At 37.1% G+C, this 22,875-nt stretch overlaps 1 protein-coding gene across 1 annotated transcript in view; it reads right to left on the reverse strand.

The window, feature by feature from the left end:
* Positions 1–22,875, reverse strand: part of LOC128652486 (uncharacterized) — an 868,114-nt gene that overhangs the window by 584,333 nt on the left and 260,906 nt on the right. Inside the window, exons 40-44 of the mRNA XM_053705422.1 lie at positions 21,960–21,964; positions 20,206–20,351; positions 15,815–15,913; positions 13,657–13,800; positions 690–819 (exon numbers count right to left, since the gene is read on the reverse strand). Coding sequence (XP_053561397.1) covers positions 690–819; positions 13,657–13,800; positions 15,815–15,913; positions 20,206–20,351; positions 21,960–21,964 — 524 coding nt within the window. The remainder of the gene's footprint in view (positions 1–689; positions 820–13,656; positions 13,801–15,814; positions 15,914–20,205; positions 20,352–21,959; positions 21,965–22,875) is intronic.

Raw genomic sequence — 22,875 nt, forward strand, 5'->3', positions numbered from 1 at the left:
CAACATGTCCACAAGACTTATTTGTAGTACTGTAGCAGCTAATTGAAAGTGTTAGACAATAATGGAAAGGATTCCCTGCAACATTAAATCATTTTAGCAAGAGAATTAACAAATTAGCCCGTAGACATGGCCCTTGCTGAAAACAAGCTTAACAAAGAATAATGTAATTATTCATGATAAGAATGGCTAAGACTAATGTAAAAGATTAAACATTAGGTACAATGGTATATATTAGGGATAGCCGCTGTCCAATAATATGTTACACTTTTATGGTTCACTATTAAAGTTTGTCTGTTGAAGACAGAGCACTTACAATCCATGCAGCATTTGGAATTCACTGCTCTATAATGTCACGGGAGTTATTAAATTGATTTTTCTTAACCATAAATTAGTTAGAACATAATACATGTTATATCAACAAAGCGCCTGTTTGGTATGTTGTATGCAGGGGTTGTTTCTGAGCTTGATCAGTAGCCCACCTCACACAGTATAATAAAAAATTATATATATATATATATATATATATATATATATATATATATATATATACACACACACACACACAGACATATATATATAAGAGAGGGAGAAAGTTCAGGGACATAAACATTGCTTTGGGTAAGGTAACTGCTACAAGATAATAAATTGCCCCTTCTACCACCAGGTATGTACAGGACTTGAGTATTTACCTGCAGCAGCCAGTCCTTTACCAATATCACGAAGAATTCTGAAATCAGTGCTTTGTGTGCAATTAAAGCAAAAGAGAGGCTTTCCAAGGGCCAGACACAATTCTCTCACTGTTGAACCTTTCTCAGTTCCCTATTGGATAAAACATGTTTTACTTGAAAGTCATACAGACAAATTTGTACGTACAAATAAAAAGTCAATGTTAGTGAGAATCTAGAATGAAACTAGCACTATACTTTATATATAACATGTACTTATGTTTTAATAAAGGAATACTTTGTATCCTGCATCCATGTTCACTTTGTATCCAGCGTTGCCCTGGGTTTTTCTTATTATGCTCAAACTCTAGAGCTGTTGAAGATCTAGCAAACGTGAGTATAACTGCTCGGCTTTTGTCCATCTATGGACTTTTACTCTACAAATTTTACGCTTTGTAAGATTTGTGTATAGGTTTTTTGTTCACATTTGATTTTTTATAAAGTGTTTAGTAACAAAAGACAGATGGATTGTTCAGATGTGATAACAGAAAATGAGATAGATAGATAGATAGATAGATAGATAAATGATAGATACAAATAACAAAGCAATGAGCAGACATATTTATAATTTATTCTTTAATTATATAACAGCATTCAGTTCATTAACTGCATCTTAAATAGACACATTACTCAACATATAGGAGCACATGAGCATGTGAACCCCCTGAACCCCAGCAATAAAAAAAAGAGTTAGAAAGAACACAATACAAAAAAATAACTAAATAATAAATAAAACTTTTTTGTCTGAATAAATATATATTTTCCTACAGGCTCCACTGCAGTTTTGTCTGAAGTTTTTTTTGTTTCCATTTTACTTCTATCTATCTATCGCATCATATGTGCGATAGATAGAAGTATACTCAAAAAGCCCTTTCTACTTTCTGTCTGCAGTGCCTGCACCGCCTCCCACAACCCAGCCCACAGCCTTGCTAATCGCACAGCTTTCAGTGTGCGAGTGAGAACCAGCCATCACGTGACACTCGCACACTGAGAGCTGTGTGTGTGGGAGGAGGAGCTTCATCGGCTTCAGATAGTGAGGACATGCCGAGAAGAGAAGCTGCGTATTAGTTAGCTGCTATTAGGTATGTAAACATCCCACTGCCCCCCTTCCCCGTGTGATCCAGTGCCCCTATTTAGCTTTGAAGGAAAATACAAGAAAAATTAAAACAAACAAAAACAAACACATGCTCCTGAACTGGCATCTTATTTTTTGTCACACAACTGGCTAAGGTATTGTGAAACTGTACTTCCATGAGACACAGCAGCTTATTTTTTCTTTTTTATTTTAAGAGCTTGAATTATTAGTTTGAACTAGTGTGGGTTTTGTTTATAGTCAGGGTCGTTTTTAGGGGTGGGCGAACCGGGCAGCTGCCCGGAGCATCACTCACACTGCTGGGCTCCAGTCCTCCCGAACTCTCTGACGTGACCTTTCAGCTTTCAATCCTGTCTATAGAAACCGTTCAGTCTGTATGTACACAGTTTGTATTAGTATAGCCTCCCTCCCCTTCTAAACAAAGGTTTGCTTTATTTGTTTTTATCACGTGTCTGCCAGAGGGTGCTGCTGCTGTTAGACCTGCTGGGACCCTTGTTGGTAGACACAGAGTTAACTGTAACTGCGTGCTAAGTGCTAACAGATTTAGGCACGCTGTCTAACGGAGCAGGAGGTAACGTGGGCTCCTCCGTGCCTGCTAATTTATGTTAGCTGCTGGGGAGTTATCTTCTACAGCTATCAGACCAGAACATCAGGTCACTGAGGTCAGGAAAGGAAAACAGGATCTTTAATTTCACTTTGCATGCTGCCCTGGTAAGGCTGTGCTTCTCAAACATACAAACTTTTCATTTTTATTTAGACTCATTCATTGACTTAAAGTGAAAGTAAATCCTAGCATTTTAAAAACGCTAGGATAGACTTTTGAAACAAATAAAGGGGACTTTCATTCATGAAGTATAAGATACTTCATGTAGAAAGCGCCTTTATTTGTTTTAACCGATCGCCGTTTCTAGCTGCTGCAGCAGCCCACGGCTAAAAAATTTTTTTGCTAAGAGGTGACGTTTTCACCTCTTAGCCAATAGCCGTGCGGTAAATCCGGCTTGGAGCCTGAGTGAGAATGTAATACAGCTGAATTGGGTATTCTATGGTGGGATCACTTTTAAGCAAACAATAGTGTGTACTATCTATGACTTGTATAAGACATTCTTTTTCTGTAGTCATTGGTGTTCATTATCACTACATTTCCACCCTTGTCTGATGGCTTAATAGTAATATTGTTGTCTTTTACTAGGTCATTAAAAGCCCATCTCTGTTTTCTAGTTAAATTATCTTGATAGCCTATGTTAATATCCAATTTGGCTATATCATTTTCAACCAATTTAACAAAACTACTTACTGGTCCTGCCATAGACAAGGGTAGCATGTATTTTGATTTCTTTTTTAATGGTGTATGGCCTATGTGTTCTACAACTACTTCTTGTTGTACGCTATCTAAATTTTGTGATGTATTTGTTTGTTGTTGCATGTTCTCTGTTTCATTCTGTAAAGATATCAAACTATCTATGAGTTGTCTATCTCTCATATCTAGTGTTTGTTGTATAGGTTTTCCTGTATGTAATTTATTTAAGACTATTTTACGCGCAAATAGATTTAGATCTTTAATGATTGTAAATGTATCAATTTTGTTAGTTGGGGAATAAGATAGGCCATTCCTCAAAACTTCTTCATGCTCCTTTCTTAAATGTTTTTGTGATAAATTCACTACTTTACAACACTAAGTGGCAAGACATTAGGGCAATCTTTAATAAACATTGGGATGTGTTACATACGGATCCCATTATTAGAGATATAGTAGGAGAAAGACCCACAATGACCCATAGGAGAGCCCCTAATTTAAGGGACTTAAACTTGTCCATAGCCACTTTAAACACACTAAACAGAAAGGTACATGGCTTTCCAAGTATAAGGAGAAAGATGTCAATTTTGCATGTGGTAAATGTAGTATATGCAAAAAGGTGATACAGTGTTAGATCATCATAACAACAGATATAAAATAAGAGGGAATATTACATGTCGCAGCAAGGAGGTAGTATACATGGTTTCATGTTCATGTCCTACTTTCTATATAGGAAAAACCTATAGAGAACTCAGAGATAGAGTTAAGAAACACAAGAGAGATATTAAAAATAAAAATCTCAAAGATAGCAGTGTGGCTAGACACTTCTTTACCCATCATGATAGCTCTGCCTCTTCACTAAAGGTGAGAGGCTTAGAGTTAATAGATTTTCAGAGCAGAGGAGGGGATTTAGATATAAACAGTTATTACAAGCGGAATGTAAGTGGATCTATAATATGAATACCTTGAGCCCCCAAGGCCTTAATGAAAAGATCAACTATGCCCCCTTTCTGTAGATTGTAATAAGGAGTGAATGGTTATCTCCTAGACAGCTATTTAGTTTTATATGGCTACTATATACTTACTGTAAAAAGTGAATTATACTGCATAAAGTTGATAGACATGGTACTTTATAAGTGCCATAATAAATACGTATATGTCCCAAAATATGTTATGATATATGCATCCTACCTGAGTAGTCTGCTGTGATATAAACCGCCTGGAGAGAAGGCAAGGACAGCCAGCATTACAGGTTGTATGGAGACAACATTTGCCGGATTGTGATTTCAAACAGCACGTTGGTAATATACATTGGAATAAAGACCATTTGGGAAGTGGTGAGATCTGGAAAAGGGACCCTTGGGCAAGAGTATAGCTCTCAGTAGGAGTTCCCCTGAATAACTACAATACTTGCATAGATTTGTGCTCAGTGTACTGTCTTCCCTCTGTATGTGACCACATTATGGGACTGTTATTCCGCTACTTTTTGCTGCTGCATGACTGTGACTAACCTGCATGAACTGCTTACCATAACAAGTCATTAACCTGCATCTAACCGCTTATTACAAGAACTTAATTGTTGCTCCATCCAAATGTGCATTAGAATTTACTGTTGAATATTGCTGGACTGCACTTACTTTGACGTCTGTATATGACATACATGCTTGCTATTTGGAATCAAGTATCTATATTATAAGTATTATCCAATGACTTATGTCTGTGTTGCAACAAAGTATCTGTGGCTTACATGCCTAATTGTATATTATCTGGGCTTTATATTGATATGATTCTTATTAATGATGAGTATATGCATATTATAGACGTCTCATTTAAGTTTCTCTCTGCCATGGCCATGGTTTTGTAATTTTAATATATTTAGGGGTAACCGGTATATGTATAGGCTTTAGACTAAGTTAGTCAATAAATTTATATATTTTGTATAATACTTGTGCATTCTGATTCTTTGGCGCCTATTTAACAAGCTCCGTAGTGAGCTTCTGGGCACGTGTTTCTGGCGAGCCTTCAGACTCGCCAGAAACAGCAGTTATGAAGCAGCGGTCACAAAGACCGCTGCTCCATAACCTGTCCGCCTGCTCTGAGCAGGTGGACAGACATCGCCGGAAATCAACCCGATCGAGTACGATCTGGTTGATTGACACCTCCCTGCTCCAATGTTGTGGAAAAAGATGGATCTCATGGTTTTTACTGTAATGAATCATGCCACATGTATTTAAAGAGCGGTATTAAACATCTCTTGCTTATTCCTGTGGGGGTCAAAAAGTCATAGTCATTAAAAAAAAAATCACTTTCATAGTATAGATTAGTATAGATTAACCCCTTATAGTGATTATCTGCAACTAAGCTGCAGATATTAGTTTTTAGTACTATAAAGGGCTAATTTTAGTTTTTTAAACCAATCATGACAGGTGATACAAAAAGTATGCTGCAGTCACTAAGGGGTAGATTTATCATAATGTGAGCAGACATGATATGATGTAGCATCCGCTGCACATTGATACATGTCGACAGCATACGCTGTCAGCATTTATCATTGCACCAGCAGTTTGTGGCTTCAGAGCAGGCAGACCAGTTATTGAGCAGCGGTCTTTGTTAAATCTACCCCTAAGTGTCTTAGTTATAGCATGCGCACATTGTATCAGGCTACCTGTATATGACAATGGACTCTGCCATACATTGTAAAGTGTTGTGTACAGTTGTGTAATGTAAAAAGTTTTTTTTTTATTCTGCAGTTTGTTTGCAATACTGGGTTTGTTCATTACATTTTATTTTTTTTAAATAGTATATTTTTTATCCGATAAATGGGAAAAAATAATCAGAAATTTATTTTGACCTGTAAGTTACATCATAAATGCAAATTTAGTTTTCACAATTTATATCTTGTGAACCCCCATTTGAATTACCCACGAGCCACCACTGAGCAGCGGTCATCCAGATCAGATATGATTGGGATGATTGACAGCCCTGATTGGCCGCGAATGTGCAGGGGGCGGCATTGTACAAGTATTTCACCAAAAATGCTTGTGCAATGTTAAATGCCAACAGTGTATGCTGTCTGCATTTAGCGATGTCGGGCAGACATAATCTGCTACAGCGGATCATGTCCCCCGACACTTGATAAATCTACCCCTCTATCTGAACCATGAAAGAAAAAAAAATGGGTTTAGTATCCCTTTAATAAACCTCAATTTTTTTTAAAAAAAAAAATGCCTTTTATATAACAATATTTATAAAATAAATATAGCTTCGGGGCGGAGCCGGCCAGCATCTGTAATGGCCGCATACGTTTTTGCTCCAGATGGAGGAGCACCTTCCAAGGCAGAATTCTTAGGACACCAGACCCAAACTGAGACAAAAACAAAGCGTCTCGCCTTATGAAGGGTAGGGGCATCAAATGATACCGGACATCAGAGGGAAAGTGACAGATTTCTCCGGACCGGCCGACAAGTAGGCCGTGAGCCTAACTATGCAACACCCTAAGCCACATCAGACACACCGAAAACCTCAGCAAGTAGGTAGAAATACCGCTCTCCCCACTCACAAGATGCCTCAGTATAAAAATTAATTTTCGCTCTAGGGATAATTAAATCTAGCCGGGCATTTTCAAACTGCAGCGGTAACGCTGATTAAACCTCACAGACCCAAGCACATGGCTAAAACAAGTCCATCATAAAGCAAACTTCTCACATTATCACGGATTATACACGGAAACTAGAGTTTCCACAACAAGTATGCACTGAGTGCGTATTGCTCAACTACTATGAATAAATAAATAACTTGGCCTTCAACAAATGCACTAATGAATTGCACCATAGAATAGCTGTTAAGGCTTGCTAATTACAGAGGGTTACTGCTGCACACCTATAAGGACATACACCCTGCACCTTTGTAAATCTTTTTGAGGCATATAACTTTGACCTATCTATATACTATCTATATACTATAAGGCCTCCTGGAGAAGCTACACCCCTGTAGTGAATATTTCTACTCTATCCATACCAGGAAGCAACAAAATGGCATCAAAACGCACAACAAGGTCTGATAGGTCTATTAAAGGTCCAGTATCGTCCAGTGCTAAAATGGATAATTTCTTTAAAGTACTGGAATCTTCCATTACTGATACAGACAACACACACGACTCTGAAAACATCACTGCTGATACAGACTCCTCTACCCTCCTAACAAAAGCTGACATACAGAACCTTCCAACTAAAGCAGACTTTGCCACATTCTTCACCTAAGTGGGTAAGCTCATTAAAGATGGACTATCTGAAGTCAAAAAGACCTATCTGATTTGGGGGGTAGAGTGGTACAAATAGAGGAAGACATGTAACAATACAACAATGATGCTGATCTCCAAAACCGTACCCTCCAAGTCCATGATGATATTTTACAACAATTACAAACTCAAGTTGAGGATCTGGACAACAGAGGGCGACGTCAAAACCTCAGGATTAGAGGTATCTCAGAGAAAGTCGTAACATCTTAACTTCAGCAACACCTGCAACAGTTATTCCAGTACATATTGTAAGATGAATCTCCAACTATTCCAATAGAAAGAGCCCACCGGGCGCCCTGAACCACCGGAAGACAAGCTACCCAGGGATATAATCATCCGATTCCTCAGCTTTAAAGACAAAGAAAGAATCATGATAGCTGCACGAAAACAACGCCAAATCTCCTTCGAAGGGGACACCATACAAGTGTTCACTGACCTGAGCACTATCACATTAGCTAAACGCAGGGAAGCGAAATACCTAACCACTCATCTGCAGGAATTGAAGATACCCTACAGATGGGGTTTTCCATTCTGCCTCAAGGTGCTTCACAACTCGCAGATCATTACTTACAGTATGCCAGATGACCTCAAACAGTTCTGCAAGCGTCTGAACATTCCGGCACCAATTGTCCTTGCTTCAAAGTTTACGCCTACACTAGAAGACTCCATATCATCTCTACCACCAAAGCAGCAGAGATCAGCCTGGACAAGAGTCCATAAAAAAACAAATAAGGCCATGCAAAAACCAAGTCATACAGAGGAAGAGCCAACCTGACCCCACCCAATGAACTATATGAGCGTTCAAAGATCTGCTACTTGGTGAAGTATATCACCCCCATTGTGAAACTGTTACATTTGTAAGAATGTCCACATGTCCCCACTAAAGCCATTACCCCTCTCCTTAGAAAGAACTTTAAATTTTCACTCTGCCCGTCAACCAGGCATATTTTTTTTAAGAAGGTAATTGGGGAATTACTGGGAATATCACAAGGAACTGTAATTCTTGCAGGTGATTGCAATGTACCATAGAACCACTCTTAGATTGCTCAAATAAAAAAAGCTACCCAGAAGTTCCTAAGGAGTAACCCTCCTCGATGTCTGGAGACTCCAACACCCTATGCAGAAAAACTTTCACATTCTACTCAAACCCACAAAAATCTTACTCGAGAATAGATCATATATATTTAGACCAAAAGAGAATATCCCTAGCAAGGTCCTCAGAAATCCTACCAACTCCATGGTCAGACCATTCGATGGTAACATTATCCTTGGCTTGGCCCGATAAACCCCTCACAGACTTTAATTGGCGTTTGGACGAAACACTCCTCTTGCAACTACACATAAAAAAATAAAATATCACGTACCCTCACTGAATACTTCCAACATAATATGACCCCCTCCACATCTCCTACTCTTGTCTGTGAGGCCCAGAAAAGCCATTGTTAGAGGGGAGTTCATAAAGCAGAAATCCATACTTCTCAAAAATTATAACACTAGCTACCAACAATTGCTTCAAAAATTGCGTAACCTGGAACGGCTACATATGCAAACTCCTGAAAACTCACACTATGCATCCCAACTGGCTGAGACCAGACAGGAGTTAAATGATCTGCTTAACAAAGAAGCACAAAGGAAAGCAATTTACCTAAAAAAACTGTACTTTACAGAAGGCAATAAAGCAGGACCTCTTAGCCAGAGCCCTTAAGGTGCGTACACATAACAATTTCATAAGAAAATTATCTCATCCTTCTAATCGTGCAGACTACATTTATGATAGTAGGGCTATAGCGCATGTATTTAGCGATTATTACAAAGACCTATACAACATCTCCCCTCACCCCAATACTCGGATCGTGAGACATACAAGAATCCAATCTGCCCACACTACCTGAACACATTATTAATCACCTAGAGGACCCTATCTCTATGCAAGAAGTAATAGTGGCTGTAAATGACACTCCTCTTCACAAAAGCCCTGGTCCTGACAGCTTACCGACCATATATTATAAACTATTCCGCAGCATTTTAGCCCCGCACCTCACTAATCTATTTAATTCCCTAGCTAAAGTAGAGTGACTTTCACCTAACCTCCTAGAAGCCCACATTTCAGTCATCCCCAAAGCAGGTAAACCTCCTACAGAACCAAGTAACTACTGTCCCATTTCCTTATTAAACAGGAACATTAAAATATACACTAAGATCCTTGCCAATCACATTAATAAAGTCCTATCAACAGAGGCAGGCTTTGTTCCGCTCAGGGAGTCCAGGGACAACACGATACAAATACTACATCTAATGGAATATGCGAAAACGCAACAGATCCCTGCTGTCCTGGTCTCCACTGACGTGGAGAAGGCCTTTGACAGGTTAAATTGGCCCTTCCTACATGGTACCCTAAAGCACTTTGGATTTGGAGATCTGATGATTAAGCGTATTTTCCACCTATACAATGGCCCCACGGCCAGAGTGCGCACTAACGGAGTCCTCTCACAGAGTTTTAACATCAATAATGGCACTAGGCAAAGATGCCCCCTTTCCCCTATACTTTTTATCCTTACCATGGAGGTTCTAGCTAATCATATTAGACACAACTCAAACATCCATGGGCTGACCATTGGCCCTAATACCCATAAATTGGCCATGTTTGCGGATGACATTCTGATAACTCTTTCCTCACCCACACTTTCCCTCCCAGCCCTAATTTCAGAATTTGATCAATTTAGCAAGGTCTCGCACTTCCTCATAAATTGTACGAAATCAGAACTTTTAAATATATCCATGAGCCCCAATGCCTTCTCGGAGTTGAAAAGTGCTTGCCCGCTTAAAATTCAACACTCACACCTGAAATACTTGGGGATAGTACTATCCCCAATCTCATCGCGTTGGTTCCCCCTTAATTACCAGCCGCTGTTACATTCTATCCAACACTCACTTTCCACATGGAAAGATAAACCCCTGTCATGGTGGGGCAGAATACAAACTATCAAAATTACTATACTTCAAAAAATCCTCTACATATTACAGGCTATACCAATTACACTCCTTAATACATATATACAACAGCTGCAAGGAGCAGTCAACTCCTTTGTATGGGGTAGAATTCGACCTGGAATAACCAGGGGAACAATGTACAGATCCCTCAAAAATGGAGGATTGGGCCTCCCCAGCATTAAGCTTTATTATCACTCAGTAGTTCTACAAAGGCTGCTGGATTGGCATTGTAGAGGGGACTCTAAGGCCTGGGTAGCAGTAGACTTCCAGCTCCTTAGGTCACCAAATCTGGGACCCCTCTGTTGGATCTCCAAAGCGAGACGTACACCACATTACTCATCATCCCCACTCTATAGACACATTTTCAATACATGGGACTACCTCATTAAATCTTACCCAACCTTATCTACACCCACATCTCCACTCTCACCAATATTCCCTAACATAGAACTGATGGGAGGCTATGAACCACAGAAAAAAGACATAGTAGTTCATGAGCTACTAGACTCTATCCCCATAGCACAATTACTCAGCCAAGGAAAACTCAAATCTAGAGCAGAAATATCTCAAAACCTTTATGGATCTTTCTCCTCATGGCTAAAATATGTTCAACTACAACACTTCATCCAAAAGGCCCTAAATAAACAAGACCTACTTAGAGCGCCTACTCTTTGAGCGAATATCAGGAAAGATCGCTAGAGGATCCTTATCTATAGCAAAATATTTATTACACAACGCACAATCCTCCACACTACCCCCCCTATACAACTCGGTGGCATCACGAGCTAGGCACAAATATAGAAACCAAATAGTAGCAAAAAAATTCCAAAACACACGCAAGTCTTCCACCTCCCCTAGAATTATAGAGCTTAATTATAAAATTCTTCTATGTTGGTACCTGACTCTAACAAGACTCAAAAACATTTATCCCACCTCTTCGGCATATTGCTGGAGGGGCTGTAGTATGCAGGGCAATATGATACAAATGTTGTGGCTATGTAACAAACTAAGCGCATTTTGGTGCAACGTGGAAAGCATCTTAAAAAAGTTAGCTGATAAAGAATTCTCCCTAACCCCAATGATGGTCCTCTTAAACGACACCCCACCACTCCATTGCAAAATAAGAGCAACATTATTATGCATTGGCCTTAACAGTGCGAAATCATTCATAGCCTTGCACTGGAAATCTCCTTACATACCAACAGTAGAGAAGTGGATACATAAGACAGATGAGATGCTATCACTTAAAAGAGAACGGTTATTACAAGAGAAATAAAACTACATTCTATGCAAATCTTAAATTCTACTGGGACTCCATAATCCAAACACCTAGCAACCCTCAAACCCCACCATAACCGGACCCTCTAACCGCCAATTGACATGATATACCAACAGTACTTACCTTAGTCTACTTTACCTTGATACATTTGCGAATCTGTCCTGCAACCCAACTTAACTACACTCCACCTGTGCAGATTGCCCCCTTTCCCCACCCTATTCACCCTAATCCCCTTATTTTGATCTCTCCCTAATTCTTGATTTATTGGTTAAATATTATAATTGTATGAAGCACTAGTAGTCAGACACTACACTTTAATTACAGCAGTGAATGCATCTATGCCAACATTTTAATCCACGCAGGTTGACCAGAATGGGATTTTATAGACTCTAGAGATTCTAGAAATGTTTACAACTTGTTGCCCATCCCATTCGGGGAAAGTCTTCACAGAGGTTATGCTTGTACTACATCGGCCACAGAGTGAATATAAGAAATGATGTATTGTACTCTTTTATTCTTTTTTTGTTTTCTTTTGTTACTTTAGTGCAGATCTCTGTTAACCCATTTATTTACCTGCAAAGTTTATGATATTGTATTGTTCTATTCAGAAAACAATAACAATTATTGTTAAAAATATATATATATATATAGCTTCAATATAAACATAGAGCTAGAGGAGAAAATTAATAATGTAATTCTACTGTACTGTTCTCAGTATTTCAAATCATCTATATTTTTACTCAAACTCTCTTAACCTTTCGCAATACATAATGGAATAAAAGGTACATTTAACTCATGGCAAAGACTGAGCTTTGCATTAGCAAAGTTAAATACACAATTGTTCATCTACACGTACAGTTCAAAAGCATAAAAGTGGCCCTTATATTTTATTTCCAATGCTATGTTTAGCTTTAAAAGGCAATTCATTTTAAAATATGCAGCATATTGCATATGAACAAAATGATACAGCTGACGGCACATGAAACAATGTCAAGAATTCAATTCAGTAAGAGTCATTAAAAAGTTTTTTACATAATAGCTAATTGCATATGACATTGAGAAGACGAAAAAAATCTAAGGTATCAGAGAAAAGATGCATTGAAATGAAGAACAATGCATTAAATAATCCAACATTAATGAAAAGAACAAAGTATAAAGTACACATTGTCTGGCACTATTTAATTCAGCATATTAACTTAATAATGTCTTACACACTGCTGTGAGAATCAAAATCTTCTTTAGAGATAATTACATGTTCTAAAGCGCTGCCAATATTATTTTAATCTAAAATTACTTGCCAATGTTACAAAGGTCAGGGTATTCATTTGTATTAATCTCTACATATTGTAGCTTGACTATGAGATAGATATAAAAAAAAAAAAACATTTAAAACAAATGTTAAAACAAAAATGTCATTAAAATAATGTATGTTCATTGGTCAAATGAGCCACATTGATCGGTTGATAATATTCATTAAAATAGCTTATGTACAGGAACTAAATGAGCCACACTGATTGGTTGATAATCTTCATTAAAACCAAGTTTTTACACGTTATGCATTTGTTTTACAATATTTAACAATATTACAGTGTAATAGACACATGATTACACATAGTCATAACCCTCAAAGACAATATTACAGTTAAAATTCGCACTGCGCAGTCGCCTTCGTGAAATAAAACAATTGCAAATTTTCATGAAACTTCTGCAAATTGTATATATCTATAGTGAGCATTAGTATGTGCAATTTAAATGCCATACATTGCATAGCTTGATGGCCATTTTGTTTCGTATGCGTTTATAAAAACTACAAAAATCTTCTTCTCCATTCGCTTATGGGACAATATACCTTGTGCACATGAACTAAATGAGCCACACTGATTGGTTGATAATCTTCATTAAAATAGCTTATGTACATCAACTAAATGAGCCACACTGATTGGTCAGCATTATTCTACTAATCTCATTCTCATATACCTCTGTATCTATGCACAGTGCACTCATGCCATACGAAACTGCAGTGATGATGCTGAGAAAAGTTCTCTCAGTTAGTGGAGTGATGAGTTGATGTTCGGCTAATCCTTGGTACTCATACCCATAGATGATATCAGAGTCACCAATCTATGAACAAGATATGTTTAGATAAATAACATTAGGACATTTTAAGGAATGTATATTCTGTTAGCAAGGATTTATAAAACTACGTCTTGCAAACTAAATTGCAGTACAGATGATCACATAATTTAACCAATATCACTAGTTACAAAAAAACTATTGAAATGTACTTTTCTAGCCTCATACAATTCAAAAAGTGTATTTTCACAATTACAAACATCTTATCATAAGTTTCTGTCTTAAAGTGAAGGTCCATTTTGATGAATTAGTGCCCGGTTTTTAATAAAAATATTAAAAACAAGGGGACTTTAATTCATCAAAATTGACATTTCATTGTTTTCTTCAAAAACGTACCTTTTAATCCTGGCTACCGCTCCAGCACTTCCTCCGCCCGTCACAAGCCGTCTTCGCGGGTCCAAAATGATGAATCCGGCTTCCTCCAATCACAGCGTTGCATCAGGCCAAGATTCCCCTGGGGGGAAGCTGTGATTGGAGGAAGCCTGATTAGTCATTTCTAACGTCTGCAGAGGCTTCCGAAGGCCGGGGGAATCGCAGGAGTGGCATTCAGGATTAAAAGATACATTTTTGAAGAAAACAGTGAAATGTCAATTTTGATTAATTAAAGTGCCCTTGTTTTTAATCGGTTTATTAGAAACTGGGCACTAATTCATCAAAATGGACCTTCACTTTAATGGTGCTGCCCCAGTTGTGAATATCAGAAGAGATTAAGAAACATGAAATAATGTATGGTGAAACATTCAGGAGACTATGAGCAAATTCCATTCTTATTAGAAGAGTTTTTAAAGTTTGTATTGAGATCAAATTATTGTAAAATGTTAAATATTTGTGTAAACTTAAGTTGCTGCTAGTTTAGGTTTAAGTTAAAAGAACAGTAAAGAATTATCTTTTCTTAATGGATTGTATTTATTGTATTGAATAGAGTTTTATTAAACTTTAAGGGCTAGATTACAAGTGGAGCACAGGTATTACAAGTAAATCACAATGTGAACATGAGCTCCCGTTTGCATTGTGAGGAAGCATTGCGCTCACAAGATTACGCTTCCATAGGCTCGTATGGGAGCCTTATTCTAATTCCATCAGAGACTGCATCAGAACCTCACACAGTGAAGGGGGTAAATAGCACAGCAATAGGCAGCATTTTTAAATATATATGAATATATACATATATATGTATGTGTTAATATGTGTATATACACATATTAACACATAAATATATATTTATATAAGCATATACATATATATTTACATAGCGGTCTATGGGAACACACAGTTTCCATAGACCGCAATGTAAAGGCAGTTTTCAGTGCCGTTTTTTTTCTAACTCCCACCAACTTTAAAGTCCCAAAACTGCCTAGTGCAGTTATTTTTTTATTTTTTTTTATAAAAACTATAATGCCCTATATTTTGAGGGAATTTGGGGCTCTTTTAGAAAACTAACCAGAGAACTAATCTCTGGTTAATTTTCGGAGTGTTAATTGCTAAAATGAGCTAACATAGCAATAACCAGCCACTTGTAATGGCGGGTTAATTATCGTACACTCTTTTGTGGGCATGCAATAATTTAGCGCTCCACTTGTAATCTAGCCCTTAATTCATATTTGACACCCAATACTGGCCTGCCTGCTTGCGCTTCTGTTCTGTTAAAATTAAACAGGACCTGCTATTATACATGCGTCCAAGCAGTGCAACAGTGCTTACTTGACCTTTCTATCACTGAGGGACAGGAGCAGATATATAGCAGCACACTCTTTAAGGCAGGTGGTACAACCTCTGGTCGGCTTTATTTCCCAGTGATGCACAAAAGGGAAATAAATGCCTCAAGAAAACAGGCAGCCAGATGGGTATATAAATATGCACCCACAAGGTGCAGTGAAGAAAAGATATGCACTTATTGTCTCCTTTCCCCAAAAACAGTGTATTGTGCTTTATAAACTTGATGCTTCAAATGTGTATAGCGAATTAAGTTACCATTACATCTAGAGTGTTGCCATCATCTTACCTTTACATTGATCTCCAGAGTGTTGCCATCATGTTCATAACACAAAGGCTGACTCCAAATGGGCGCTGTTTTAGACAGTAACTCCTCTGTCACATCCCGCTAAAATTGCAAAAGGTACATAAATGTGTAACAGAATACTTTTATAATATCAATAGTAACTAGTAACTATAGTGTTTATGGCCATTGCATTTAAACAAAGAATAAAATGTTCCCATATATACAAAAATTGCTTACAATATTCATTAAACATGCTTTCTTCCCTTATAGTTTTGACTGAAAAAGTAAATACTTGTGATATGGCAATAGCTAAAGACAGATTCAACTTGACAATAACATTGTTTTCAAAAATACCTGCTTCTATGTTTCTTTAAAGGGTTATTGTACACTGAATACTTTATATAAGCACAATATTTAGGTTATTCCCTGTCTCTGTCTAGTCACCTGTGCTGCCATGTTAAAATGAGTCACTCATAACATTCTAGTGCTGATGTGTTTGCACATGTGCAGCAACTCTCCTTCAGATACCTACAGTAAAACCTGGATTCCAAAATGGCAGCACCCATAATAAGAAGGAGGTGTATGAAATGTATTTAGTGTTTAGTGTCCCTTTAACTCCAAGATAGTTTTCGTTATACACATCAATCACTCAAAAGAATGCCCAGCGTAAATGTACTAAAAATAGGGCTCTATCTAAGTATGTCAGAAGAGCTATGTGAACAGGATTTTGAAGTGTGAAAATGTTTTCAAAATCAAATCAGTTCAAAGGATAACCTGTTTTTTTGCTTGGATTCCAATCGTCTGCACACTTCAAAAAACACATAAGATACTCTTGGGATTTTCAAATCCATTATTAACAACAGTTTCTGCAAGCGTTTTCATATTTTACTTTTTGGATTAATCCAATACAACAGTCTTAGCCGTTTGGGGAAAAAAAATTCTATTTCCTACAGAGGCCTTTATTTATCAAGCCATCGACGGAGGGGGGGGGGGGGTATTGTACTTTTTTTTTACAGGTAATAGAGCTGATTACTTTGGGGCAATGCCCCGCAAAAGGCCCTTTTAAGGGCTATTCATAATTAGTATAGGGTAGGGCTTTTTATTATTTTGGGGGGCTATTTTATTAGGGGGATTAGATTAGGGGTAATTAGTTTAAAAAAATTGTAATTATTTTATTATTTTCTATAATTTAGTGTTTGTTTTTTTTGTACTTTAGATAATTGTTTTTAATTGTATTTAATTGTATTTAATTTAGGGAATTTATTTAATTATAGTGTAGTGTTAGGTGTAATTGTAACTTAGGTTCGGTTTTATTTTACAGGTATATTTGTATTTATTTTAACTAGGAAGTTATTAAATAGTTAATAACTATTTAATAACTATTCTACCTAGTTAAAATAAATACAATCTTGCCTGTAAAATAAAAATAAAACCTAAGCTAGATACAATGTAACTATTAGTTATATTGTAGCTATTTTAGGGTTAATTTTATAGTATTTAGTTTTAAATAGGAATAATTTATTTAATGATAGTAATTTTATTTAGATATATTTAAATTATATTTACGTTAGTGGGTGTTAGGGTTAGGGTTAGACTTAGGTTTAGGGGTTAATAAATTTAATATAGTGTCTGCGATGTTGGGGGCGGCAGATTATGGTTTAATAAATGTAGGTAGGTGGCAGCGGTGTAGGGGGGGGCAGATTAGGGGTTAATAAATATAATAAAGGTGGCGGCGGTGTAGGGGCGGCTGAATAGGGGTTAAACACTTTATTAGAGTTGTGGTGGGCTCTGGGAGCAGCGGTTTAGGGGTTAATACATTTATTAGAGTTGTGGCAGTATAGGGGGCAGATTAGTTGTTAATAAGTATAATGTAGGTGACAGTGGGCTTCGGGAGTGGCGGTTTAGGGGTTAAACACTTTATTTAGTTGCGGCGGTGTAGGGGGGCAGATTAGGGGTGTTTAGACTCGGGGTACATGTTAGGGTGTTAGGTGTAGACATTTCCCATAGAAATCAATGGGATATCAGGCAGCAGCGAACATGAGCTTTCGCTGCTTTCAGACTCCAATTGATTCCTATGGTATCCGCTGCCTTCAGGGCGGCGGATTGAAAACCAGGTACGCTGGGCAGGAAAAGTGCCCAGAGTACCTGGTATGAATTTGATAACTTCCAAAAATAGTCAGATAGTGCCGAACTTGTGTTCAGAACATCTGTAGTGACGTAAGCATCGATCTGTGTCGGACTGAGTCCGGTGGATCATATGTTACGTCACTAAATTCTACTTTTGCCGGTTTGTAGGGTTTGATAACTAAGGCGAATCAGGCTCGCCACAAATACGCTGTGGAATTCCAGTGTATTTGCGGTTGACAGCTTGATAAATAGAGGCCAGAATATCTTCACAATTTACAGAAACTGTTTTTTTCTGGATATATAAAAATCTTGAAATATTCCACAGATCACACTGTAAACTGTAAAATATATAGAAATACAATACAATCATCAAAATGTATGCTCATGGTGGAAAATAAATGTTTGACCTAAAAAGTGTTAACACAAAATTATAGGAATGTCTTAAAGGGACACTGAACCCAATTTTTTTTCTTTAGTGATTCAGATAGAGCATGCACTTGTAAGCAACTTTCTAATTTACTCCTATGATCAATTTTTCTTTCTTCGTTTGCTATCTTTATTTGAAAAAGAAGGCATTTAGGCTAAGGAGCTAGCCAATTTTTGGTTCAGAAACCCTGGACAGCCCTTGTTTATTGGTGGGTGAATTTATCCACCAATCAGCAAGAACAACCCAGGTTGTTCACCAAAAATGGGTCGGTATCTAAACTTACATTCTTGCTTTTAAAATAAAGATAACAAGAGAATGAAGAAAATGTGATAATAGGGGTGAGTTAGAAAGTTGCTTAAAATTGCATGCTCTATCTGAAACACGAAAGAAAAATTGTGGGTTCAGTGTCCCTTTAATTGTGCATATATCAAATAAAACTACAACAAAACATTACAATACATGGCAGTCCTTAGCAATAATGAGTCAATGGGGCCGATTTACTAAATGTAAGCTGTAGCTGATCATGTCCGCCCGACATCGCTAAATGCCAACAGCATACGCTGTCTGCATTTAACAGTGCACAAGCATTCCTTTTGAACTGCTTGTGCAATGCCGCCTCCCACTGCTTCTTAACTTATGTTTTCCGGCAAGCCTGACAGCTGGTGAGGAAACTCTTGCATTCGCAGCATGTTAAATCAGCCCCAATGAGTTCAGTTTATAATGTTTGTGAATGCAGAGACAGAGCCCCTGCAGCGAAGACTCTAGTGACCCTGCAAGCACACGTTAACAAGCAGTGGCTGTTAGGTGGCAAAGTAAAAAGATCCCAGACTAATCAATTTGGGCTGATTGATAACACAAGAGCTCCCTCGACTGGTGAGAGCAAGAAGTGATTTCTTGTGCAGTAGTAAGTTGTGCTTGCGTATGCTGGTGCACCATTTTAAATGGGTCCCAATTTGAGCATGATTTTTCTGACCTCATGACATTCTTTAAAAAGCAAAAAAAGATTGTATATTGTTGGTTTTGTGTCTATTAACAATTTAAATGCCGGAAATCCAAATAATGTTTTAAATTTATCTCACTTGGTCTATATTATTAAAATAGATGATCTCCAATTGGATTGATATTACATTAGGATGGAAGCCAAAGAAAACCTGAGCTGCATTTAAAGGTTCCAAATCGTAAATTAAAAATATTGGCATTTTGGGCAGAGCCTCTGTATGCTATGAAACTTGGACATCAAACATATAAACTTAAAAGGACAGCAAATTCAATTTTTATTTTCAAATGTGCTTCTTTGGTATCCTTTGTTGAAGAGAAAAGCTACATAGGAGGATAGGAGTTTAGGAGCGTGCTTGTGTCTATAGTAGTCTATGGCAGCAGTATTTGCAACTATGTATAACATTGCTATAAACAATGTTGCAAACACTGCTGCCAGATGACTAAAGACATGTGCACGCTTCTGAGCTCACACAGGATTACTCTTTAACAAATGATACCAATAGAACTAAGCAAAATTTATAATAGAAGTAAATTGAAAAGTTGTTTAAAATGTAATGATCCATCCAATCCATTTAAGTGTAATTTTGACTTTACTGTCCCTTTAAATAAATAATGAAGAAAGTATTATTTTTAGCTGCATTATATTGCAAAGTTTTTTTATTAATATTATGATGGGTCAAATAGTTTATGTTTTCAGATGCATGTCATTTTAAAAGATCAGCAGAGAAGGCTAAGATTATTAATAGCTTGTGTTTAAAGAATTGTTCTATTTGCAGAATAATAAAACATTTTAAACATGTCTAATGTCATGTGTTTTCTATTTTGAGAACCACCAAAATACCTGATATAAAAGGACAAGGATGTGATTAGTGAGTTTTACTGCATCTCCAGCTGATAAGGAAGTTTTGTAAATTTGCTGATCTGCATTTGGCGCTCTTCGGGAATCCTCATCATTTTCATGTACACAGCCAGAGAGCAATCCTTCATCTGATAACAAAATATAGATATAATTGTTTGCAAGACACTTTTTACAGTATGCAACAATTCTATTACAAATAAATACAGAAGAACAGATTGTATTAACAAGACCATGTCGATGTCTGGTTTATATCAAATTTCCTATATTTGTAATAATATCTGTTGTTTCTGCTTTAGCTGCAAGTTTTAAAGGAATCTTAAAATTAATTTGTTTTTCTTTCTTGCATATAATAGAGGTATTTCAATTTATATCACAGTTGATTTTATTTATTCATTTATTTAAAAAAACAGACATTCTCATTCTAAAAAACAAACGGCCAGATTACGAGTTTTTCGTTATGAGCTGTGCGTACTAACGAGCAGTTTTGTCTCACTGCTCACTTACCTGCAGCACTGGTATTACAGGTTTTTACAAACCCGGCGTTAAAAGGCAAGAAGTGAACATAGAGCAAAATTGAGCTCCTTACCGCACTTCAATATCAGCGCTGCTTAAGTAAACGGTGAGCTGGTCGTACGTGTTCGTGCACGATTTCCCCATAGACATCAATGGGGAGAGCTGACTGAGAAAAAGTGTAACACCTGCCAAAAAGCAGCGTAAAACTCAGTAACGCAGCCCCATTGATTCCTTTGGGGAAATAAAATTTATGTTTACACCTAACACCCTAACATGAACCCCGAGTCTAAACACCCCTAATCTTAAACTTATTAACCCCTAATCTGCCGCCCCCGACATCGTCGCCACCTACATTATATTTTTTAACTCCTAATCTACTGCTCCGGACATCGCCGCCACTATAATAAACATATTAACCCCTAAACTTCTGCACTCCTGCCTCACAAACACTAGTTAAATAATATTAACCCCTAATCTGCTATCCCTAACATCGCCACCACCTACTTACATTTTATACTATTAACCCCTAATCTGCCGTCCCCAACGTCGCCGCCACTATATTAAATGTATTAACCCCTAAATCTAAGTCTAACCCTAACCCTAACACTCCCTAACTTAAATATAATTAAAATAAATCTAAATAAAATTCATATCATTAACTACATTATTCCTATTTAAAACGAAATACTTACCTATAAAATAAACCCTAAGCTAGCTACAATATAACTAATAGTTACATTGTAGCTAGCTTAGGGTTTATTTTTATTTTACAGGCAAGTTTGTATTTATTTTAACTAGGTAGAATAGTTATTAAATAGTTAACTATTTAATAACTACCTAGCTAAAATAATGACAAAAGTACATGTAAAATAAAACATAACCTAAGTTACACTAACACCTAACACTACACTACAATTAAATAAATTACCTAAATTAAATACAATTAAATAAATTAAATACAATTAGCTAAAGTAAAAAAAAACAACACTAAATTACAGAAAATAATAAACAAATTACAAGATATTTAAACTAATTACACCTAATCTAATAGCCCTATCAAAATAAAAAAGCCCCCCAAAAATAAAAAAAACAGCCTAAACTAAACTACCAATAGCCCTTAAAATCAGCTCTTTTACCTGTAAAAAAAAAATACAAACACCCCCAACAGTAAAACCCACCACCCACACAACAAACCCCCCAAATAAAAACCTAACTAAAAAAACCTAAGCTCCCCATTGCCCTGAAAAGGGTATTTGGATAGGCATTGCCCTTAAAAGGGCAGTTAGCACTTTTGTGCCCCAAAGCCCTAATCTAAAAATAAAACCCACTCAATACACCCTTAAAAAAACCTAACACTAACCCCTTGAAGATCGACGTACTGTTCTGAAGACCAGACATCCATCCTCAAGGAAGCGGCAGTTCATCCATCCGGGCCAAAATCCTCAACGAAGCCGTGAGAAGTCTTCATCCAAGCCGGGCGAAGTGGTCCTCCAGACGGGCAGAAGTTTTCATCCAGGCGGCATCTTCTATCTTCATCCATCCGACGCGGAGCGGCTCCATCTTTAAGACATCTGACGTGGAGCATCCTCTTCATCCGGAGTCTTCTTACTGAATGAATCAAAATTAAGATAGAAAAAAATCCTATTGGCTGATGCAATCAGCCAATAGGATTGAGCTTGCATTCTATTGGCTGTTCCAATCAGCCAAGACAAAAGTACATGTAAAATAAGACCTAACCTAAGTTACACTAACACCTAACACTACACTACAATTAAATAAATGACCTAAATTAAATACAATTAAATAAATTAAATACAATTAGCTAAAGTACAAAAAAACAAACACTAAATAACAGAAAATAATAAACAAATTACAGATCTTTAAACTAATTACACCTAATCTAATAGCCCTATCAAAATAAAAAAAAATAAAAAAATAAAAAAAAAACCCTAGCCTAAACTAAACTACCAATAGCCCTTAAAAGGGCTCCCCATTGCCCTGAAAAGGGCATTTGGATAGGCATTGCCCTTAAAAGGGCAGTTAGCTCTTTTGCAGCCCAAAGCACTAATCTAAAAATAAAAACCACCCAATACACCCTTAAAAAAACCTACACTAACCCCCTGAAGATCGACTTACTGC

The sequence above is a fragment of the Bombina bombina genome, chromosome 3 (genome assembly GCF_027579735.1).
Source record: "Bombina bombina isolate aBomBom1 chromosome 3, aBomBom1.pri, whole genome shotgun sequence".
Classification (NCBI taxonomy): Eukaryota; Metazoa; Chordata; class Amphibia; order Anura; family Bombinatoridae; genus Bombina; species Bombina bombina.